Source organism: Nematolebias whitei, chromosome 5 (genome assembly GCF_014905685.2).
Source record: "Nematolebias whitei isolate Nwh7 chromosome 5, NemWhi1, whole genome shotgun sequence".
In the NCBI taxonomy this organism is placed as follows: Eukaryota; Metazoa; Chordata; class Actinopteri; order Cyprinodontiformes; family Rivulidae; genus Nematolebias; species Nematolebias whitei.
The window spans coordinates 3807694-3833243 of NC_056502.1; the positions used below are offsets into that span (position 1 = coordinate 3807694).

At 43.6% G+C, this 25550-nt stretch overlaps 1 protein-coding gene across 1 annotated transcript in view; it reads left to right on the forward strand.

The window, feature by feature from the left end:
• The first annotated feature begins 1740 nt into the window (after positions 1 to 1740).
• znf385d (zinc finger protein 385D) overlaps positions 1741 to 25550 on the forward strand; it is a 93357-nt gene continuing 69547 nt past the window's right edge. The window contains exons 1-2 of the mRNA XM_037676520.1: positions 1741 to 1768; positions 16919 to 17061. Coding sequence (XP_037532448.1) covers positions 1747 to 1768; positions 16919 to 17061 — 165 coding nt within the window. The 5' untranslated portion in view covers positions 1741 to 1746. The remainder of the gene's footprint in view (positions 1769 to 16918; positions 17062 to 25550) is intronic.

Below are 25550 nucleotides of genomic sequence, written 5' to 3' on the forward strand. Positions count from 1 at the left end.
CTCAGTTTTAGGGGGCAGATAGTGGGGGTGGGGGTGGGGGGGTTAAGGGCCTTGTTCAGAAGCCCAGAGTGGGGCGAATGAGGGTGGAGGCAGGTTTCATCTTTTCCACCCATATTTTGACGTTGACTGTACCGGGAGTCGAACCTGCAACTTTCTGATCATGATCGCAGGCCCATCTTCTCTAACCTTTGCACCACCACTCCCCCATATGAGGAAAAAATACAACTTTATGATTTTGTTTTTATTTATTTATTTATTGGCAGAACGGTGGAGCAGTTGGTAGAGCTGTTGCCCTTCAGCGAGAAGGTCGCCTGTTCAAATCCCAGCCGGGGAGCTTTCTGGGTGGAGTTTGCATGTTCTCTCCGTTATGGCTGAACGATTTAGGAAAATATTGCGATTATGTTTTTTTGTTTTTTTTTCCCTTCATTCATCGATTTAATATGCGATTATTTTTCAACAAACACAAGCGATCAATCTGTTTCAGTTGCAAAAATCTCCGCTGCAACTCTGCCTCTACATTTTTTTTATATAGCTCCAGAATAGCAACTTGGCTAAAATGTGTGCACGAGGGCATTCTGTACCGCTTATCCATTGTGTTTACCAAAGCCCAGGCTTGGTCACTATTAACGGGCATCATGTTTTTCACTATGAACTTCGTTAGTGCTCGAGTTATTTCTGCGTGTCGTTTTGAATCATGTTCACACGGAGGAACACCTTGGAACAGTTCGCTCAGTGATCCTGTCGGCTGATTGCTGACTTGAAGCTGAAGCACCGGTCGTTGGCGTTCTAGCCGTGCAACCATCGTAAATGTCTTTGTGGTGTTTTTTTAAGTGTTGATAAAGATTTGTGGTGTTACCTCTGCTCCGCTCACATGACCGGATCACATGACCAGTCAAATTACAGCCTTTGCGATTAGAGAATCTCGTTTTATCACATTGTGATATTATTGCAAATGCAATTAACCGTTCAGCCCTACTTTCTGTGCATGCATGGGTTTCCTCCCACAGACCAAAAACATGCACGTTAGGCTGATTGGTAACTCTGAACTGTCTCTAGGTGTGAGTGAGAGAGAGTGAATGGTTGTCTCGTTTGTCTCTGTGTCCCTGTGATGGACTGGAGACCTGTCCAGGTGTCCCCCACCTCTCACACAGTGACTGCTGGACATGGCACCAGTGACCTGAAAAGGAAGAAGCGGGTAAAGATGACGGATGGATTTTTTTGGTCCTATCTTCATGAGTTTGCAACGACCACCTTTTGATTCTGCAACAAATTAGAAAATGAAGTAAAAAAACAAAACGCCAAGGAAAAGCTAAGAACAAGAGTAAATGTTTGCTGAAGTGAGCAGAAGCATCAAGTGAAGGATGGACGGACGCAGGAAGAGGTTGACACAAAACAAAGAAGGGGACAGAAAGCAAAGATGTCGAGAAGAACCTGCGGAGGGAAATGTAGACGCACCTGAGAGCAGAAACACGCAAACAGATTCAGCTTGAGGAGGAGGAGGAGGAGGAAGAGCTAAAGCAGAGGGGAGGGGATGAAGGAGGCGAGGGAGGACCAGAGCGAGGAGAGTCAGAGAAGCAGCAGACGGCAGCGGCGTGCAGAGCTCAGACCAGAGGCTGCTGCTTGTTGGACTGAACACACACACCTCTGAGGAGTGCATGAGACATGCAGGGGCTGCTGCCCATGGACACACACACACTGGCAGGGCACCAGAGAGGAAATACAGCAAACCCCGGAGCTTGAGGAGCTATGGAGAGCAGCATGTTCTTTGGTGAGTCTGTTTCCATGTCTGTCGGATCATCTCCATGTCTGCACACAGACCAGCTTTTAACGGATTTGAAAGGTTCTGGACCCAAACGGAGCGAGATGGGACTGGTTTCTGTTAAAGGAGGAGAGGGCGTGAAGTTGGACAACCTCGTTTTGTTTGTGTCCGTGTGTGCGCCCTAAATCTGATTTATCAAAGTCACACACTTCCTGTAAGTCCCCCTGGTTGCACATGGAAATGTGAACCAGATGAGCTTGTTCCTCAACTATGGAGTGATGTGAGCAGGGAGTTCTTGATCCGTTCGGGTTTCTGCAAATACTCAATGAACCTGCTGCTCAGGTCAGCGCCTGCTCGTCACTGTGCTCAGAATATTCAATATTTAATATCAGGTACCTAAACTGGAGCTGCCAATACTATTTATTATTAGAAACTGATGTCCAATATTTGATAATGAACAGCAGTATGTAATATTTAAGATCTAATACTAATACTTGATATCAATATTTAAAAAAAACATGGGCAATACTGGATATTTGATACTATCAGTGTTGCAGATATAATTTGTTACTTGTGATGCAATATTTGATCATGAATAGCGACATCTAATATTTAACCTTGACTATTGATACCAGATACTGATATCGAAAGAGGTTTTCCAATATCAAATAATTGAATTATTGAATGGGTAACATTTGATAATATTTACTAAACTGCAGATATAATTTGATATTTTATATCCAATATTTGAAATCGGATATAATTATCAGACATTAGATATCATCCAAGTTGCTGATGCTTTTTATTATTGGATATTGACGTCCAATATTTGATAACTGATAGCAATATCTGATTGAAAATTGACACTTGATATCACATATTACGTTTTCACATCTGATGTTAGATATTTAAAAAATGATATGGGTAATTCTGGATATTTGATATTGAAGTTACAGATATAATTTCATATCCAATATTTGATACTGAATATTAATATTTGATATTACATATCATGTGAGTAATATTTAATATCTGATGACAGAAAAACACCAGAGGTACTGATACTATTTATTATCAGATATGCACATGTACTATCTAATAATGAATATATGTGATAATTAACATTGAATATTGACACTTGATATTAAATGTTAAATTTTTCTACTCGGATATTTGAAAAATCGTGTGGGTATTGGCATCAGAGTTGCAAATATAATTTGATATTAGATATCAAACTGTAATATCTGATGTCAGAACATCAGAGTTGCCAGTACAATTTATTATTGGATACTGACATCCAATATTTGACCCTGTATCTCAGATACTGACATATTGATAAATCGTTGATATTATCTGACTATTTACGATCATGAGCACAGATTAAGCCTCATCTGTGGTGGATTTAGTCTTTTTTGAGTCTCTGGGGTAAAAAAAACAAACTTACAAACTATAAATGCTTCTGTTTGTTGTGCACCTGAACTCAGAATTTGTTCAACGAGCTGAGATGAACTGATCTGAGCTGCAGCCCTGAATCTTTCCATCTTTGACCTTATCCCACAGCTGACGGTGATATTTTGTTTTGAAGCATCCCTCCTCAGATTGTCCTGTTATTTGATCTCTCTCAGTTTTGGAAGCTAACCAAGCGAGTGTCTGCAGGAATGTAAGGTTGAAGCTGCCACTTGATATTCTGTGTGGGATGTTTCTATAAAGGCCCGTTCCATTAGTTTCTATGGATCGCAGTGGAGGACTTAATGCAGCTTCCAGTCAAGTGCTCTTCTCACGGCTGGCTTACACTGGAGGAATAATTACTCAGGGATCTGGACTTCTAAAGGGGCGATTTGTTAAATGAAAGACTTTTTTTAATCCATGGGGATTAGAGTGATCTGACGTTACAAACCGTGGCTTGTAAGAGCGAGAAGGATTTTCTCTTGTTGTGCCGAACACAGAGGAGGAAGAGAGAAGCTTCTAAGTGTGAAATGCCTTCAGAGCAGAGACGGCTTCGGCTCTTTGAGATCCACAGCCGAAGTCGCTCAGGTGTGAACCCGTTGGAAGTGGGGAGGTGGCTCCTTTCTGTTTGGGTGGGCTTGTTTAATTCAACATGATAAATGGTGGAAGTGGAAAAGCTCTCAACAAAAGAACACTTCAGAGCAGCTCCTCATACTTTGGTTCTTTTTGTCAAATCTTATCTCGGCTGCTCGGTGTAAAACTAAACAAAGGGATAGTAAAGGTCACCGTGTGGAAGTGCATCATTTTAGCCTTTATGAACGCACTCCTGCGTGCACGAGCGCGCCGCGGGAGGACAAATAGATGCTATCTCCTGAAAGATTAATAACGCTGTTTGTTCACCAGCTCCGCTCCGCTGCTGTTTAAAAGGCTTCTGTTGGAGTGATTTATGTTCTGCAACACTTCCAACCCCTGACCTCCTGAAACAGGACGCCAGAATTGTAGAAAATGGAAAACGCAGAAACGTTCGCTCTCCGTGCATCAGGAGCGGGCAGTAAATAAACCGAGAGAGACACTCTGTGTGTCTCAGAGCAGCTGAGTCCAAGTCCTGCAGGAGATCAGTCCAATGCGTTTCTGCATCTCTTTTTTTAAAATCCGTTTCTTTTAGGAAGCACGTGGGGCTCGATCGTTGGAGCCGATTCGCCAACATCTGCGTTTATTTGTGAGCTTCACATGTGGCGGTGAAGAGATGAAAGAGACCGAGGCAGTTTGTGTTTGTAGCCCCCAGCCAAAAAAAAACCCCTAACAACTTCTCTTGTAAAGGTTAATTGGAAAATGAGTAAAAGTGTAGCTTTCAGAACGTTTTAAATCCACCCTTTGTTGGTTTTAATGGGGGTGAAATGATTTTATCCCCTCTGCTTGAAGGGGAGTATGATCTCGCAGCATGCTAAGGGTCAGCGAACACAATCAGCGAGCTCCACCACAACACCAAAGTGTTAATCACATCTGGAGCGTCACGTGCATACCAATGAGCTCCACCGGAACCCAGATTTATCTAATAATTGGATTTGTATTTGCTGAGGGAGGTGCACGTGCTGCGAGAAAGCATTCTTTCTGCCTGCGCCGAGTCTCGGCCTCTCCAGACAGATGTTATCCAGAGCCGGTTCAGGACAGCACGAGGAGGTGCAGGAGAGCGAGCCGGCATGATTAATTATTAACGCCAGTCAGCGTCCTCCAGACATTTTTACTCTGCTGCTCCCTGCACAAACCGCCGCAGGAGGAAAAGAGAGAATTAAATAAAATAAAAAATCCTGGAGCCCCGAATCCTTCGAGAAGGGCATCGCAGAGGACGGTGGCGGTCTGAGGTGGCCCAGAAAACATCCTGTCCAAAAATACCGTTTGTGGTGCGTCACTGGACCGCCCCAGAGAGAAGGAAGGACCAAAGAGAGGGACGGCTTCTGTTTCCAGGAGTCGTCCAGAGTCTCGAAGAGCTTCTGCCTAATTTGATCCATCCGAGTTGGGTTTAATAAAACGGGCCCTGGAGCTGGATGAGGAGTCGGAGCCGCGCGAGGCGGCGCGTTCGCGTCCAGCGGACACGGAACGACTCTGCCTCCGAGTTGTGGCTCGATCTGGCAGATGTAATTGAAAAATTCACTTTCCTTACGGTTTGATTTCCATCTTCTGCGCCTCCTGAGGGGAAACGACTCCTTGTCTTTACATAATGAGGCTTTGCTCTCAGGAGGTGCTTCAGCTGGATTATCTGGGATTTTTGTTTGATTTAATTAAACGGATGAAATGATGCTGATTCAGAAAACAAACAAACAAAAACAGATTTTATTCAATCGATCCATTTTCTGGTCCTCGTGTCCAGCAGGTGATGTTAGCGGTCGTATTAAAACAAAGTGCTTAAAGGGATAGTTCAAATCTTTTGTGTGTTCTATGTTAAAGATATGATTAAGCAATATCTAAGGGCAACATATGGTCCGAGGGCCAAAACGTGGCCCTTGGACAATCTCCGTCCGGCCCCGAATATCCTTAATTGAAAATAAAACAACTTTTAAATACATTGATGAAAACCAGCGTTCTATCAATGAAACTTAAGGAAGGTTAAAATAAACATTGTGGACAAATACACCAAAAAACTTTGGATTAAGATAAGCCAAAACTTTTTGTTTTAAATCAGTGTGTTTCCAAAATTAGACTGAACCTTAAAGACTCAAAGCAGCCAGCATATGTTTTTTAATTTTAATTTTATTTTGTATGTAGCATATTTAAGCTAGGGCAGCACGGTGGTGCAGTAGAGCTGCTGCTTCTCAGCGAACAGGTCACCCCGATTCAAACCCCGGTCCGAGGGCCTTTCTGGGTGGAGTTTGCATGTTCTCTCCAGGTGCTCCAGTTTCCTCCCACAGACCAAAAACATGCATGTTAGGCTGATTGGTAACTCTAAATTGTCTCTAGGTGAGAGAGAGAATGGTTGTTTGTCTCGTTTGTCTCAATGTGTCTCTGTGATGGACTGCAGACCTGCCCAGGTGTCCCCCACTGCTGGATACGGGCACCAGTGTCCCCCATGACCCAGAAGGAAGAAGGTGTTCAAGATAATGAATGGATGCATGTTGAGTCTTGTTTGAGTGTTCAGTCACTCCCCGTCAGTTTAGCTCTTGCTCTCAGTCAGCTTGCCACGCCCACTCTCACCTGTTCCTAGTCTCTTGTCCGTCCAGGTGTTTCCACTTCCTCATCAGCCCAGTCCTAAATATTCAGTTTGCTCTGGTCATCACATCAGTAGTGCATTGTTTGTTTTACGCCACGGCCTGGTGATGCTCCTTGTGGTCCTCCAGTGTGTGTTAGGGACAACTCTCAGCTACTACCACACTGAGTTTCAGCTCAAGGTCTATATATAGATACTTTATTAATCTCAGGGGGGAAATTCAAGAGTAATGTAGGTTTTTAGCCATTTATGTTTGCTAAGGTTTATTAGCCGTGGCGGCCATCTTCAAAGAAGTTGACTCCAAAACTTAAATCAGCTCTTTCAGATCGTTTCAATAAATTAATTCATCCAGTGGTTCACGAGATATTTTGCTAACGAGCAGAGTTGACTTGAGGGCGGTTGTGGCTGAGTGGTTAAAGCAGTCGTCCTCCAATTCAAGAGTTGGTGGTTCGAATCCACCAGCAGTCCTATGCCCAAGTGTCCCTGGGCAAGACACAGAACCCCTCATTGCCTCCGATGTGTGTCCCATCGATGTATGAATGTGATAAATCTCTGATTAGTCTTTGTATTGATCTAGTATAGAGCTGTATGAATGTGTAACTGAGGCACAGATTGTTGTAAAGAGCTCTGAGTGTCTTGATAAGACAGAAAGGAGTTGTACAAGTACAGAACTTTTACCATTTAAGGCAAAGTTTTAAAAACAGATCTCGTTGGTGCTCAGAGACAACTATTATAGAGACAACTTTGAGCTAAAATGCCAAATTTTAGCTCGTCTGCGTTTGCTAAATATGATTAGCTGTGACGGCCATTTTGAAAAACGTGTTGTAGATGCCTCTACAATACGTGGCTACTTTCTGAGAGTTTCAGTAAAACCTGTCCAGTGGTTTTAAGATTTATTTTCACACATTTACATGATCGCCTGCCGTCAGTAAAGAAACTATAACCAGACTGCGATAATGTCTCAACATGTGTAACTTAAATTTAGCTTTTACTTAAATAATTTGTCGACTTTTGTTTGTTTTGGGACCTGCTGGCAGAAACTAAACTGTTGTTTGCCGTGTGGCCTCAAAGACACATTAGTGTTTAAAGATTTGCATAAACAACCCTTTAACAAGCCCAGGCTCACGTTTAGCTGCTATCTAGCTGATGTTGTACCTGACAGCCAGCTACAGGAAACACTCGCCGTGCAGTTAAGCAGCAGATGAGCGTCGGGGGATAACACAGAGACACAGACTCCTTATTCTGTTGACCTTTTCGTGTCGGTTCGCCTCCATTACTCTCGTTTTAATCACATTAGGAATAAAAGCTTCTGACAGGAAAACACAAAATCTGAGCTGAAGAAAATTCACAGGCGGCTCGAGCGCTCTCCTGCTCGTTATTTTAATGACTGTGACCTGTGGACCTTTCAGAACTCGGCGACCCTCCTGAGTGACAGCCCATGCAAAGTAGGCGACGGCGCCGGGTTTGGTTCTGAACGAGCCCACGGACCCCGGGATATTAGCACAGACCGCAGAGGTCCTGGTGAAGTGTTGATTCATCTGTGTTTGTCTGAGCTGAGGGTGGGACTGTTCCCAGGTCAGCTAGGCGCTCGGGTTTCGGGGTCAAAGGTCCGTTTTAAAAACCGCAGACTTGTCTTCCTGTTCTGGTTTATAGTTTTAGCTCGTCTTCCAGCAGTGACAGATGTTCGAGCTTAGGGGGAGCAGCTGGAATGCACTCATGTGTTTCAACGTGTTGGCTGGACTGTGATTGTTGTATTACCCTCCTTCCAGGGGACATAGAAGACGCGCACGATTACACTTTCACCCCCACCTCAAACGGTTCGTGTCTTTCTGCAGCGTTTGGGGTTAAAAGAGGTCCAGCATGAAGGATGCTCTCATTTTTTACATTTGTGGTTTGTTTCGATTTAATCGAGATTCTTCTTCGCTGCAGTAGAATTTGACGTCCCCACATTCTGCTGGTTCTGATCCGACAGCAGCAGTTCATTATGTCTTAGTGTTGTCTCCAAAAACACCAGAGCTCCACAGTTTTTGTTAGAAAATTTTATTTATGGAAATATCAGCAGGAGTGTCACTGGCGGGGGGGAGGTCTGGGTTTCCCTCCTGAACCTGCTGGAAGAAGACAAATGTTTCAGTTTGTAAAGGTTTAAACTTAATTTGTGCATTTATAAAAGCCCAGAAGTCAACTTAGAAATATAAAAATTCATCCATCATCTTTACCCGCTTCTTCCTTTTCGGGTCTCGGGGGGTCACTGGTGCCCATATCCATCAGTGTGTGTGTGTGGGGGGGGGGGGGGGGGGTGGGGGTGGGGGGTCATGGACTGTGATGGACAGGGCTCCAGTCCACCACAGGGACACATGGAGACAAACAACCATTCTCTCTCACACCTAGAGACAATTTAGAGTTATCAATCAGTCTAACATGCATGTTTTTGGTCTGTGGGAGGAAACTGGAGTACCCGGAGGAAACCCACGTGGCACGGAAAGAACATGCAAACTCTAGAGATGCACCGATCCGATGCCAATATCGGTATCGGGCCCGATATCGGAAAAACTCCTGCATCGGGTATCGTGACAATGTGACTTATCCATGACTGGGCAGATCTAATTTGATGCTTTGTGCTCTGAGTGACGTCACGCGCTAGTGAACTCGCTGCACAGATGGTTTTCAAAAGGGAGCGAGCGAAAGGATCAGCCGTCTGGAACTATTTCACACTACCTCAGTCAACACATTCGACAGCTACGTGCACTATGTGCACTATGTGCACTACGTGCACAGCGACGGTTCCAGGGGGTGTCACTAGAACTTCCAGTTATAACACTACCAACTTAATCAAGCATCTCCAGAGATTTCACCCTAAAGAGCACGCTGAGTCTATCGGTAGTGGAAAAAGTGGATCGGTGTATCCCTAGTAAACTCCACACAGAGACTCCCAGCTGGGATTTGGACTGGCAACCTTCTCTATGAGAGGCAGCAGCTCTACCAACTGAGCCACTGTGCCACCTACACAAATCCAACTCCGTAAAAGTTTTGAGTTTTAAAGTAGAAGGTTTGTCAGATCCTCGTGAGGGAGTTGAGTAGTGAATGTTTGTAGTTTGTTTTTCTGACCTGGCAACCCATTTATTTATATGGCCCTTTTATTTACTCCTAGATGCTGCAACACACCCAAATGGAAATCGGTACCGCACTTATTTTTCAAGTTATCACGCTCACATCATGCACGGACAAACACCATGGATTTTATATTATTCATTCATTCATTCAACCTTTATTTAATCAGATAAATCACATTGAGCCTTGAAGACTCATTTACAAGTGAGCCCTGTTTGGACAGACAATAAAAGTGGTGAAAAATGACACATATGATTTGGAGACAAAAAAAATTCCTAACACGCTTTTAACCTTTGTTTGAAGGTCAACAGTGTGATGATGAGGTTCTGACAGCTTCTACTGTTGCTAGTATCAGATCTGATATTGTTGTTTGTTCACGTGATAATTTAAAAGATCTCATCAGACATCAGTGTGAACAGCGACCCGCAGAAGAAGATGTGACATCACGCAGAGTTTACAGACGTAAATATGGATGCCATCATATCACAACAACTTGACAGTTTTAGAATTTCAGGACAGCCACTATCATGGTTCTGTCATTATCTTTCAAATAGGTCACATCACGTGAAGGTTGACTCTCATACTTCCGTTTCTTCTGGTTATGTCAGGTGTACCCCAAGGCTCCATTCTTGGTCCAACTCTTTTCTTCATATTTATAAATGATATCTCACATTCTGTTAGTGACGCCTTGATCCATTTATATATATTTATGCTGATGACAGTATTTTATGTGCTTTTGGTTCTACTCCGAATGAGGTTGTGAAGTCCCTTGCATGTGGTTTTCTTGAAATCCAGCAGGTATTTTCTGACTTAAATGTGTCTTTAATGCCAAGAAAACTAAAATTATGTTGTTCGGTCATGGAGGAGGAATCATACCCACCTCGGTGGACTTCACCACTGTAAACAGTGATATTATCGAAGAGGTAACGGTTTATAAATATTTGTGAATTTGGATTGATAGTGCTTTGTCCTTTTCACATCATGTTAGTGTTTTACAATCTAAGGTTAAAGCGAGATTTGGTTTCTACCGATATATAAAAATGGATCTTTCTTTACATTGGTTGCAAACCGCACCATTGTTGGAAAAAAAAAATAAAAATCATTCTACCCGTGTTGGATTATGACGACATAATTTACAGACATGCTTGTAAGGATGTCCTTCATAAGCTGGACACAATTTATCACTCTGTTATTGTCTTTGTTACAAACGCTCCTTATAGAACATCATTGTCTCTATTCTCGTTAAATGGTCTTCTCTACATACTCGTCATGAAATTCATTAGTTTACCCTCATTTATAAGACGTTGCTGTTATTCACCTCCTTATTTAACTCATCTACTGCAACTAGCACCGGATTAGAAGTATAACAGCCGATCCTCTCAGTATTTGTGGTCAACAACTCTACAGACCACGTGTCTTCGCCTCTGCTGCTCCTTCTGACTGGAGTCTGCTTCAAAAAACTTTGGGTCTGACCTCACCGGTCTCAGTTTCTAGTGTTAAAAATTGTTTAAAAGCCGTTTTTAAAGATACTTGCAAATGTTTTCATGCTTGGTAATGTTGTCGTTTGTCACTGACGATGAACTGTTGTTAATGTAATTTGTGTTTTCTTGTTTGTTTTTGACTTCTATATTTCATGGTTTTGCTTTACTTCCCTTGACCCTACAAGTACCTGTTGGTGCTGCCAGGCCAGCTCCGCCAATAAGAATTTGTTCTTAGTGTTTATACCTGGTTAAATAAAGGTGAAATGAAAAATAAAAATGCTACACGTGTTGGCATGTGTGGATCGGTTTGGTTGTTATTGTGAAATCAGAACCAGTTCCGTTATTATCTGACGTGCTTGTTCCGTCCTGTGCTTACATCTGACCCTGCCTCTTGCAGATTACTCCGGCACAGAATTGCACGTCTGGAACGGGAGCGATCTCTTGAAAGTAGAAGCAAACTCAAGTATTGATCCCATCGTGCTAGCATGGATACAATCCAGCATCGTTAGTATCATATGTTGTAAGTGCTCAGCCATCCAGGACACGACAAATCTAAACGGTAAAATGAAAAAACAGTAAAAAGAGGAAGCAGCTGGACTCCTGTTCTGTAGCTGAAGACGTGTGGAGGTCTGAGCTTGAACTGCGTGACGTTGGTATCGATCAGTCTACCTCGCTGATGTGACCGAGGTCGCTTTGAAAATCTTCAGATACGTATCTGATTCGGTAACGCTACAAAAAAGACGGGTTGCACTTGAAAAAAATCTCATTTGTCACGATCAGACTCATAAAAAGTCAGATATGGGTCATGGGTCATGAGATATTTTGCCAGCAGACAAAGAAATTCATCGTCGCACCAAAACAGGGACACACACATCATTCCTCCACTTTCCCCTTCAACAAAGAAAAGCATCACGATCCAGTCTTTTAATATGACGCCTCGGTTTGTGACTGAGAGGAATAACGTTTGGATTTCCCGTTCGTCGCTGGAACAAATCAGTTCCAGAGCAGCTGAACCCCACAGACCTCAGCAGAATGTCAGATCTTATCTATTAATCAAACAAATTCACGTTTCACTTCGCCACAGATGAACTTCTCCCATCATCCCGGTCGTGTTTGGGCTGGCGGTGGACTGACGGCGGGTTTGGCCGTCAGGAAGGTGAGGCGAGCCCAGCGGTTGACGTCAGGCCGTCGCGCTCCGATGATCCCTGCAGAAAGACACGACTAGTTGAACCTGAGACCGGGACTCGAGAAAGGCGGCGTGCTTTCCCAACAGATGGCAGCGCTCCGGAGACGGCAGGGGGAAACCAAAAGTGGAGTGAGAGTAAAGGAAAGCCGCACTTTGTGGTTCTCCCAAATCTCTGCTTGTTTTTATGACTTTTGCATTTTTATTTACCCTCTAACCACCGCCTGGGACTGAAACGTGGCAAACATCAGTTTTATTTGTCTCAAGACAGCGTTTTGAAGCCAGAGCTTCAGAGCCTGCTGGCTCGGGGTTCCTCTCTTATACACAGAGCGATAAAACAACAAACTTCTTTCTGGTTCTCATTACAGCTTTGTGAAAAAGCTTCTTTAATTCCTAACGTTTTGGAATGCAGAAACAAAATGTATTTTTTTTCAAACCAAACCAGCCGTGTTGAAATCATGCCTGTCGTGTTTCCAGCTGGTGGTTAGGAACACTTTCTGCTGGCGTGGCGCTCGCACGACAATAAAACTCTCGTATTTACTTTTGTTTTTGTTAGAGAAGTGCGGGTCGGGCCGCTCTGAGCACCGAGTCGTCCTGCGAGACGCTCCGAGCAGCTTTACGATGAGAGCACCTGCTTTTCACCTGCTCCTGTGAAAAGCTTCACTCTGATTGATAAGAAATGATCAAATCTGTCAACAGGAGTCGGTAAACCTGCAGGTCTGCAGCCACCACAGACACAAACCTTTGAATAAGAAACACATTTTTACAAGATGAGCAACTAAAGTTAAGTGAAAAACTAGATTCTTGTGACATTTGTGTTGAAATGCGTCATAAATTAATGCATTGCCTAAAATATAAATATATATAAATATATATATATATATATACTGTATATAAAGTAAAGGCCCATCATTTTCCCACTTTTCACGACAGTTTTAAAACACTGAGAAAAGACGGAACAATCTGGGAGTTTTCAACCCAGAACACGAACAAACTCAGGGAATTAAAATCTTAAACTTAATTAAATTAAAATTAAACAACAGTGCTGGTGTGGCAGCAACTCCCAGAGTCTGTGGAGGAACACGAGGAGGGAAAGGAGACACAAAAACCATGATGGGCACTGAATATATGGGGTAAACTGGAAAGTGGAGGCACCTGAGCTGATTGTCGGGTGGAGACAGGTGAAAGTGGGCGTGGCAGGCTGACTGTGTGACACAGGGGAGTTGAGTCAGAAACATTAAACACAAGATCAGTTACATCCTAACCATGCAACACAAACATTTAAACAAAACTAGCAAAGAGCACAGATCCTGACGTAAAACTTTGGTCAAAACTCCAAAAAATCATCTGACGCAGAAATTCATCAGATCTGTGATCACTCGTCACGCCGAGCTGACGGGCGGCTGCAGAGCATTGGCAGAAACATTTGATATTTAGATCATATAAAAATGATAAATAAATTCCTTACCTACGGGTTTGTTGAATGAAACGTCTGAAAGAATCCTGAAGCTGTTTCTGAGCAGGACTAACGACAAACCACAGTTCTGAGCTGGAAAGCCCTAAATTTAGAGCTAATCTGTGAAATCAGATATCCAAACACGGATTGAGGTTTCCTCTTTCCAGTAACATCAAGAAATCCTCGGGATTATTCCAACTACAGGACAAATCAAGTCATATCTCTGGAACCTGGGAATCCAACAAAGTGCTTCGTTCATTTTGACCAAATCTGGTGTAATCCCTGATTTTATGTGATGGTCACATTTTCGTTTAATATCTGTAAAAATTACTGGGTTAGATAATTTTTTGTTTCCTGAGATTAGCATAATCTTGCTGAGATCAGAGGACGTGGTTTTTATGGAGGCCTGAAGGCTGCCTGACATGCATGTTTTTAGAAAACCCACGAGGAGAACATGCAAACTCCACGCAGAACCACAGACCCAGCCCAGGGATTGAATCCACGAGCCTCTTGTTGTGAGGCAACAGTGCTAACCACTGATCCATTGTGTTGCCATGTATTACACATATATTGTCATACTGTCTCATGTTGTCAGTAGCTGTGAGGTTTTTATTTTTGTAGTTTTTGTATTTATTGTTCGACTTCATGTAAATCTCTGTCCCTTCAGGTCAGTGTTTCTCAGAGCTCCTGCTCCTCAGTCCTCCCATGTCCACTCACACCTGTCCCCCTGTCTCTTCATGCACAGCTGTTCCTAATCTCCTCGTCCACCTCAGTCCATTTAGTCCGTCCGTCTCCTTCTCACCAGTTTGACATTGAGTGTCCACACATCGTGTCTGTGTCCTCCTCTGTGTCCTCCCCTCGGTTGTGGTTATAAGTAATTTGCTGCCACACCAGCCTTTTAGTTGTTGATTTATAAATGTTTTTTTTTTTTCCACTTTATCTTCTTGAGTTTAATTCTGTAACAAATTGTGCCATTGTTTTATATCTTCATAAACTGTGTCATATCTTTATTTTATATGTATATTTCTTTATATCTTTGTTATTCATATTGTCTCATAACTGCTCGGATGTCCCTAAAAGCAGCAAGCAAACTCTTTGTCTGTGCATCTTACCTGCACAGCTTTAGTCCTCACTAAAATTATATAATAATAAAATAATAATCAAACATCCCCATCAGCATGTAGTGCATCAATCGTTATGACAGAATAAATTGGCTTAAATAGCTAATTTTACACCAAATATCAAGCACACACAATAAAATGTGCTGCTTTTACAACAAATCAATGACCCAAAAGCACTACCCTGTGGCACTCCCCTTAACTCGGCATCATTAAACAGCTGTGGACGGACGTCAGCAGAGCTCAAAGCTCTCTGAGGGTCTGAGAGCTCGGCTGACAAAAGAAAAGTGAGGAGTGTGACTCGACGCACACCACGCTGCCTGGCCTCAGCTTCTAGTCCCGTTCCATTTGGGAACAAAACAGTAAGAATAAAAGTTTTTAAACGCAAATATGCTTAACCTGTTCTCATGTTTATAACTTTGGAAAAATCGTAATGTTTTGATCATTTTCACATGAAAAACGAGTGCCGCCACATTTATTCACAGATTCATAACGAGTTTCATTATTTCAGAGTGAGAGAGATTTATTTGTCATACACACCACACGTGGTACATGAGGTGGGACAAAACTATGTGCACAGGGTCCCAGTTACATCCAACAAAAACACAGACTGTAAAGAAAAACATGAGTAAGATCCGAGTCCTGAACTAAGAATGTACAACATTCACTAAACTAAGAGCACACTAAGCTCTAATGGTACAAAAACATGCACCAAACAGCAGCATGAGATATGTTATGTGTGACATAATTAAATCAGTATGTTAACATGCTATTTATCCAAAGCTTTCTTTAACTGTTAATAAACAAACAATCCAGTAAATGTTTTTATCTACTGTTTTTGGTTTTTTACCTGTAATTACCTGCTCACTTGAAAGGTAAACACTTGGGTAACTGTGTGTCTGTGTTAGTAAAATAACCCATGAGCTATTAGACAAGAGTTAAAACTAAAAATAAATCTGTCTGCACAGCTACAACTGATCAGTCCGATTCAAAATGGCTGCCACAGCTACCTTCGCCCACACAAACACGGTGATACGTGGGTGAATTTGACAGATACTGAGCTAAAATCTGGTGTGGTAGTAGCTGAGAGTCATTCGTATGAAATGTGTGGGATTTAGAATAACATTTAAAATGATACGGCTCATTCTCCACGAGATGATTTTAGCGTGATGAAAGGCAGCGGGTGACATGCATTCCTCCCAGGAAGACTCTGCTTCGTCGTGTTTCGCCACTTGTTGTCTTCATCAGGTGAGCTCTGATTTATCGTGGCCAGTCTCCGCTCCCTCTGCGTGTTTCAGGGTTTAGTTTTCTGTAGCTGCTTTCATGAGCGGGTTTCTTCACTTTGTTTGTGTTTCTCACCTCCGTGTGTTTTAATTCTGTAACATCGGTTCAGTTTTCCTCCGCCTGCCACGCCCACTCTCACCTGTTCGTCAGCTGTTTCTCATCATCCTCAGAAAACGTGAACGAAAAATATTCAGAGAAACGATGTTCATTCTGCGCCACTGTGCTCTGGCGGCACGGTGGCTCAGTTAGTAGAGCTGCCGCCTCTCAGCGAGAAGGTCGTTTGTTCAAATCCCAACCGGGGACCTGTCTGGGTGGAGTTTGCATGTTCTCTCCGTGCATGCGTGGGTTTTCTCCAGGTACTCCTGTTTCCTCCCACAGACCAAAAACATGCATGTTAGGCTGAATGGTGACTTTAAACTGTCCCTAGGTGAGAGAGAGTGAATGGTTGTTTGTCTCTGTGTCCCTGAGGACAGGGTGTCCTCCAGTCCAGGGACTGTCCTCCACCTCTCGCATAGTGACTGCTGGATATGGGCACCAGTGACCCCCGTGACCTGAAAAGGAAGAAGCGGGTTAAGATGATGGATGGATGGATGAATTAAAACCACTAAACCTGAATTTGCCTGCTGTTTTCCCAAACATCCAAAAATAAAAAGTTGTGTCATAAATTGGAGTAAAAGGAGCTGTGCAGGAAAGGGACGTGTTGACTCGGCAGCTTCGGGGGTACAGGTGCTAAACAGCTGAAATGATGACTAACGAGCCTCGAGGGGTGATGTGATGCTGACGACACGGACTAAAAAAAGCTCTCAGTGAGGATTCTGACCCGACTGCGTTCCCCCGCTGTTGTTCTGTTCCTCACCTTGCCTTTTCCCTCCCTCCTCCAGGTAACACATGTCAAAATGGCCTCCTGCCTGCTCTGGTGCGTCCAACCCTCCCGTCTGTCCAGACCTCCATGAGCATGAAGCAGTTCCTCCCGATCCCGTTGGAAACAGCCTCCACCGTCGGCCTCTTCCCGGGGTTCAACACGGTGAGTGTCGTCTTCAATCTGTTCGCGTCACGCGCTCTGCTCGCTGCAGCGAGGCGAGGTTCGACTCTCGCTGAGGTCACACTGCAGCGTCTTGCTGCCATCTGAACAACAGACGTGACAGCTTTGCTTCTCTGTGCGCCTGACCTTGAAGATATACCGTCGTATTTACTGGTGAGATGTTTCTGGAAGTTACACGTTTGCTGTCTTTCTTCCAGCTGTCGGTGCCGCCTCGAGGCTACAGGAAGGTTCATGCATGTTTGAGGGTGCTGGTGCACTGGAGCATTGTTGCTACTGTTTCTGTCCTGCAGCTGTGGAAAAACTCAAAAATACACTTAAATACATGGTTCAGTCAGGATTAGTGTGCTGAGACTTGTGGCAGCAGAACATCGACTTGAGCAGAGACCAACAGAGAGAAACAAGTTCCCCATTAACGGCGATAGTTTGGTCAAATGAGCAGCTCTGGTAGGAGCTCTTTCACAGTAGAAACATTGTTCAGAGTTCAAACGGGTCACAGGATGTTGGACTTCACACGTCTTCACTGGCATTTTAACGTCTTTTACGGTTTTTACACGATCACAGTTTAAGTTTTATGATATGAGGTGATTTTACCACAAAAGCTGTTAAACTTGGAATGATGTCACACAAAGTTGTCTAAACTTTCCAGAACTTTTGCAGATAAAGTCGTATTGTCACAACCTTCCGTCACATCAAAATGCATTTTTCTCTGTTCCACCCGCCGTGTCTCCTGCTGCTGTATGACCTTTAGTTTTCTGTCAAACCTCCCCAGAGCGCAGACTTCACATCTAAACTCTCTTTGACTTTCGTTGTATCGGAGTTCAGAATTTTTCTCTTCTAAACAGGAAGTGAGTGCTTTTTTTTAACCAAGTGTGACATAAAACACCGTAGACACATTCAGTTGTGACGACTGGAAGTTTCAATCCAGGAATACTTTCAACACAACTTTTTAGGTTTTGATCATCGACTGTTTGAGGCTTACTTTCTGTCTGCCTGTCTTAGTGAGCGCTGTTTGGGAGTGACAGAAGCAGGTCTGTGGTTGTTGCTGGTCAGTGTGTGTCCTGTGGGTCTTATTCTGGACCCCAAGCCCCACCTCCAGCCACGGAGGCACCCAGTTCGCCCCTCCCTCACTATCAATAAATCAAGGAAACGTGAATTAAGTTTGACCAGTTATATTAAATCAAGGCAGGAAAAAATACAGTAACAGCGCTGAGACACATCTGAGCCATGCACTGTTTGTACCAACAGTTTTTGGGTGGTGGTGGTGGTGGTGGTGGGGGGGGGGTCAGCATGAGGGAAGAGGCTACCTTTAACACACCTGTATTGCGAGCTGCTAGCTTAGCATGCCCTAGCGTTGCCGACAGGTGGGGTGGGGGGGGCGTGGTGCGTGTGGTTCTGTTGATGGGGCGGGACTCCCCGCTTGTATAATGGTAGGGGAAACACTCTTTAAATTTTATCCAGAAATGTTCTAATTTCAAACGTTCTCTTGTGTTTATGAGTAGTTTTAAATAGGAATGTTTAAACTCGAATGTGAGCACGGTTGGTGTAACGTGTGACTTCTGAGACGTCACTTTTCTCACGGAGCACTCGTCCGACGTGCGCTCACTGTTCCCGTGCACACGCCGCATGGATCTATTGATTTTCTTTTTGGAAGCTGAACGTAATAACAAGAAAATATGTGGCCTCACGCGGCTCGAATCAGTGAGGTCATGAAGAACATCCAACGACTCCTGGGAAACAAAACTGATGGATAAAAACCAAAAAGACTTTTTAAATTCAGCTGATGGCTCCATTTAAATAAAAAGGAACTGTTGGGAAACATGGAGCAGCTGGTTGGGAGAGACATGCAGATTAAAGGGTGGGAGTCGGGAAAAGCTGAGATAAACTGCAGGAAGACGGATTGTTTCAGCTTCATGAGAAAGTTCAGGAATACTCTGTCTAATCTGTATTTACCACCCTGATCATGAGTAATACGCTGGGAAGAATCCAAAGGTTGGGAAGCTGATACTAGATTAACACAAAGTAATCACCTCTGGTTCAGATCTCCACCACTCGGCTCTGCTCAACCAGATGACTCCTCTTTCCATCTCTGTCACAGATTCTTCTCAACTTTCCTCGGAGCGGCTGATTTCTTAATCCCTGGCAGGATATAGCTCACTGTTTGAAAGCAGGAGTTCATATAAGGAGTTTGTAGACGAGTCGGGGCTGCTTATAGAAGCTCAACATGACTGAGTTTGGCCTCAGGGGTGAAACGAAGGTGAAGCTTTTTTCTTTTCCGTCGGGCTGAGATCAGCTTAACGAGCCGAGGAGAAAAAGACAAGCTGAAGAGCTTGAATCAGGTCACGGAGGAAACAAAACGCTGAAAACATTTCCTAAAGGAAGAGTTCAGATCTTTGGAGCTGGGGCTCCAAAGGGGTAAAAGTAATAAACAATATCTTACCTGTTCAGCTTGGAGCAATGAGACTCTGCAACCTTTAAGGTGGTATCTGGTGTACTGCTTTGCAATATCAGTGACTAGTGTATATCTTAGATCTTTTAGCGTAGTGTTTTTCAAAGTGGGGGCCGCGGCCCCCCAGGGGAGGCCTCTGAAAATTGAAGAGAAGATTTTTTTTTTAAATAGTAATAATAATAATAAGAAGAAGAATTCCCCATTAGGTCAATCTGTATCTGTCATTTAAAGATAAACACGCTTGAGAGAGAGTTTAGATTTTTTTTTGTTTTGTTCTTCGGGTCAACAGTTTGTTGAAAAGTTGTTTTTTCCAGTGGTAAAATAAAACCGTGTTTTAAACATGTTGGGTAATAACATTTTTATGCTCAGCAGTTGTAATAATTAATTGAATATAGTGAATAAAAGTTAAAACATTCTAAAAGTTGATGTTTGTTTACATATTTTGTAGCATTGTTTGTGGGTTTGTGAGGGGGGCCTCGGCCAGAAATTAATGCTGTTTGGGGGGGCCATGGCATGGAAAAGTTTGGGAACCCCTGTTTTAGCGTACCACATGTGACGAGAATGACGATAAAGAACCTTGAATCCTTGAAGGAGTTTGTGTAATTAATTAATTTGTGCTTTTTCTGCTGCTGCTCCTAAATTGTGGAATGACTGACGGTACATAGCCCTGCGCTCCTGCGAATGCTTAAAGTGTTTCATGAAAAAAGCTGGTGTTTAGTTTTGCTTTACTCATTTTTAATTAACTTTTTAGTAGCACTTCCTGTGCAGCCTGAGGCACTTCCTGTAGGAACATCATGCAAATCTGACATTGGTGTAAAGCTTCATAAACAGTCTTTGGTTAAATCTCTGGGATATTGTTAACTCTGGAGTTGTTTCAAGGCGACTATTATTCTGCTTGAAAACACGCGGCGCCTGTCAGCTCATCAATCTGACTGTTCTGCGTCAGGTAACATATTTACTGTTCATAGCGTTTCCAATGCGCTGACCTAGCTTTATAAAATATCAAATCTGGAGCTGAAATAAAAGCCATGAAGCAAATCAGAGTGCGTCTGTGCGATGTGGCTTCACTCATGCAGCGTATTAGATGTCGAACATTCGTGCTCGTGCTGTAATCGTGCGCAGAACGCTCGCAGCTGCTCCACTCAGAGGAGCAGACTTTGTGATTTACAGATCAAACCCAAACTATAGTTTCCATCTGCTCTGGAAGCAGACGCTGTGCATCGGCTCAGATGAGGTCAGATTTGCTTACGTGCCTCCAGGGCTCAATAAACATTTACTCTCCTTTTATTTAAAAAAAACAAACATCTACCTTATGATCCGATGATGACGGTTGTTCCATTAACGCTCTGCAGCAGTAACACATAACATTGGGTGCATTTTTCTTATGTGGAAACAAAAAAAAGGAGAAATCCGTGGAAGCGTGTGCCTGTCCACACCTGCGTGAAATGAGAATAACAGCCGAGTCTCTCGTCGAGGCTTCGCAGGATCTTGTTCTGGGATGAGTGACTGACAAATCTCAGGAAGTCCTTAGCCCGAGGCGCAGACAGGATGTTTGTTTTCTATTTCTCCGTGTCTTTCTCGCGCCCCAGTGGGACATCTTAACACAATAAAATGTTGCAGAATAAAATGGCTTGGAGCCACGGACTGAGCTGTGAGAGCATTTTGATGTTTTCAGCTCAAAGGTTGAACACGATGAGGTCAGAGATTTCTTTGAATTCATAATTATTGTAAGCTTACTTAAAAAAAACAAGGGTTTATTTTATTCAATGTGTGGATTCCTGTAGCTCAACTTTCTTGCAGGTTTGCTGTCATCCTTCTATTAAAGGTTTGTGTTTCTGTTTGTCTTTTCGTCACATATCTCCTGAAGCAGGCGATGGATTACAGGAAACTCCGGATCTACAGCCGACGAACGTTTCTTCCAAGATGGCTGCAGCTAGCCAACGCTAAAAACAGCTACAACTCCGTCGTTGTACAATTTTAGTGATGCAGGATCTCCGTTTAAAGATTTAGCATGCAAGACAGCGGGCGTAATATTTAAGAAATGCAAGTTTAATAGAGTTATGTGATGAGGATGAGCTGCAGGTGTGAGGATTTATTTATTTATTTATTTATGTTAGTTCTTTGTTTCTACATCAGGCTTGGGTTCCTCTGGAAACGTTATATTTTTTTTCAGTGTTTACTGTGTTAAAAACGAGCAAGTTTACATGGCAACGCTGTAGCTCCTTGACAGGCAGGGTTGCCAGATAAGAAATGATGAACTAGCGTAGCGTCAACTGTTATATGTGCTGAGTGTAAGATGAGGCGTTTGTGTTTAAAATGTGCGCTGTGTTAGTGTTCGTGCTGTTTGGTGACTTAAAGCTAAGAGATGCACAGTTTTGTTGTTTTTTATTTTTAATTTGTGTCCCGTACATAAAAATGTCAGTGCTGAGAACAACAAGGTGGTATTTGTTAAGACGTTAGCAGCTAGTTCGTGTCTGCGCATCCGAAGGCATCAGCTGCAGTATTGTTTCATGACTTCCTGAAAGGTTTGTTTCACGCAAGATTATAATCCCGGTACGCTCTGAACGACTCATTGGGATTAGATCATAAAATAATAATCTCCTCCAGTGTGAAGGGACTCGTAGCCCCGCCCCCTGAGTTCTGAACATGTTTGAAGAATTAAGAATTTCCTTCAAAACAGTCAACGAGTCGCCCCCGGCGTCTCCAACCCGTCTCAGAAACACCAAAACTGTATTTTGACTCTCCTCTGACAGAAATGTTTAAAAAAAAAACATGTTGACGATAAACATTAATTACAAACAAAATAATAATTTCCTGTGGATTAAATCATGAACACGGACGTGGTGGGGACAGAGTGAGCCAAATTTGGTTAACAGAATAACGTGCACGACCACGAAGGCAGTTTTGTAACAGATCGCACAAAAATAGGCCCGATGTAAAAAAAGGCTTTTCAAAGCAGCTCAGTGCAAACACTCAGATTTTAGTGAGCAACAAGAAATTACGTCTTTTCTTGCAGTGCTTAGTCGCCACCTTGTCAGAAAACACCTTGAGTTCTCACAAGAAAGAGGTTCTCTACGTGGCTCTGCATGCCGGTCCTGGTCTGACCCTCTCGGACCACATCGGGACCAGCAGGTCGTTAAAAGTTGAGACCAGCAAGACCCTGCAGAGACCACCAAGACCCTGCAGAGACCAGCCAGACCCTGCAGCGACCACCAAGACCCTGCAGAGACCACCAAGACCCTGCAGAGACCAGCCAGGATCCGGATGATGTTTCCTGCTGCGAGGCCGTCGTCCTGTGAGAACGGAGGAGGACAGCTGGTGGATGAAACGGATAACTTTTAATCAGCTGAAGCTCTTGACCGAGGCTCGGTGCAGCTGTTGGAGCAGTGATGGATGCGGGTCTCTCAGGGAACAGCCGAGGAGACGGATCAGCACAGCTGGGGGTCGTCCCAAACAGCTTCCTTCCTCATCACACGCAGCGACGCTCCCAAGATGTCCACACACAAACTCTAGTCTTTTTATTTCCTTCTGAAACGTGAATGCATAAATTAAATGTCTTAATGTTGTTTTTGCCCGTCTGTTAGCAAAATATCTCACTGAAACGTGAAACGATTTTAGTGAAACTGCCAGAATGTAAACGCTGAGTGTTCATCTGCAACTGATTAACTTTTGGAGTCAGTTTAATTCAAGATGGCCGCCACTGCCAACCAACCCCAGAAAACACAAAAATGTCTATAACTCAGTCAGTTTTATAAATATTCAGTGTGGTGGTAGCTGAGAGTCATTCAGAACATAGACTTTTAGAACAAATAGATGGCATAAAATCTCTGTTAACATTTAACCATTAAATGTGGATGTCTGTTAGCAAAATATTTCATGAACCACCAGACATATTTTAATGAAACTTTGAACAAGTTATCACTTAATGTTCAGCTACAACTCTTTACCTTTTTGAGTCAATCCAATTCAAGATGGCTGCCACAGCCAACTGAATATAGAAAACACAAAGATGGCTTTTTTTCCGTCTGCTTTACAGATAATGGGCTAACATTTGTAGTGGTAGTAGCAGAGAGTCATCGCCATACACGCCCTAAGTGCTACACTTTGTTGTTTAGAATGTTGGTCTGTAAGCACTTGTGTCAACACTGTTAGCAAAATATCTCATGGCCCTCTTGATGGACTTGAAATAATTTTCCAGCAATTCATCCCTGGATGTAGCTCTGCAGCTGATTAACGTTGGGAGTCAACCCACATATTAATGCTTGTGAGATTTATCATGTATTTTCCAGGTTGGACCGTCACCACGACGACCAAACGGTGATTTGATCCAAATCTGCATTTCTTCAGAGGTTTCTCGTTCCTTGTTACAAAATGTTTTACCAAATCCGTCGGCGGTGACGTGCCGCTGCAGAGCCACAGATTGGAGCGCGTTTTGGGAAGCAGCATGTGAGATCTGAAGAAGCTGGGATTGCTCAGCAACTTTCGATTGATCCGATCGCAGAAGACTCGTTGAAACTGCCACCCTGAACGAATTGGAGCGAAGCGGCGGAGAAAGTGAGGCGGGGAAAAGAGCGAGGAGTGTAATGGAAGAGAAAAGTGAAAGGAGGAAAAGTAGTTTTCAGCTTAACAGAATGAGGGGTTGTTGAGGAGGCACGAGTGTGTGTGTGTGTGTGTGTGTGTGTGTGTGTGTGTGTGTTGTCTTTCTTTGGGTCCTGAAAATAAGATCTATCTCACCTGAAACCTACATTTGTCTCGGAGAAACAATACAAACTCCATTTCCCCCCGCGGAGTAATCAGGAATGTGATTTATCGATCCTGCGCTCGGATCTGTACGCCGGGAAATTGCTTTGTAGTCGGGCAGCTGCAGCGACTCCCCGGCCTCGCTCGGCGACAGACAGTCCGTTTCCACGTGGACCCACCCTCGCTAAGTCAATGTTGGTGTCAGCGGCTTTAATGGAAACGTGCTCTTTGACAAAGAACATAACGCGCTGAGCGCTGCAGCCAGGGAGCTCTTTTGTGCGTCGGAGTAAAAGTTCAATTTACTTTAAGCGTAAACAACGTTCGCTGGCCGAGCGTCGGAGCCCGGCTGAGCGAGCTCGACCTCTGAGTCACTGGACGTGTTGCAGGACTGTTCAGTGAGACGGAAAGACAAAACTCACCATTAAAACACAAGTTCATCAGCCTCAGCAGCTCCTCGTGTACACGCCGAGCTCTCTCATGTCATCATTTCATCAGATATCATCATCGTCAAGTGATTATGACCCACAGGGGCGGTTCTAGGATCTGACCTTTGGGGGTGCTTAGCCCCCAGTGCTGACAGTGGCTCATGGCTTGAACAACGCACCCCATGGTTTGTGAGAAGTCCAAAAACTTACAGCACCTGGTACGGTCTCCATAACCAGGCCCGACCCTGCTTAGCTTCACGATCAGGTGTGTTCAGGGTGTTGTGGCTGTAAACAAGGAGCTTGATCACAAAGAGGATGTTTAAAGGATCATCTCAAACACTAAACTTATACAGCCAGAAGGTACAACATATATCTACATATAAACACACACAAAAATCACAACGAGCTTTAAGCGTTAACCTTCAATTTAACTACTGACGTCTGACTGCAACGCATAATTTAATGCAAAACCCCAACAAGGAGGAAAAGTGGGTGGAGCTCCTGCAGGTAAGGGGAGGTCACCTTCAAGACAAATTGAGGTCGCTGATTGGTCAGTTGCTGTTGCTCTTACAACTCAGCCTCAATACACAGATCATCTCATCTGGGACTTTTTCTTTCAGCTGTTCCCTCTTCAGGATCTCCACAGTGAGTTCTCTTCCTCCTTCTGTCCTCTGTGTCCTCTGTCCTCACTCTGTCATCTGTGTCCTCTGTCCTCACTCCAACTACCTCCATGTCCTCTCTAACTGCATCAATATGTCTCCTCTTTGTCTTTTTCCTGGCAGCTGCGTTTCTGACATCCTTCTACCAATATACCCACTGTCCCTCCTGTGGACATGTTCAAACCACTGTCCCTCCTGTGG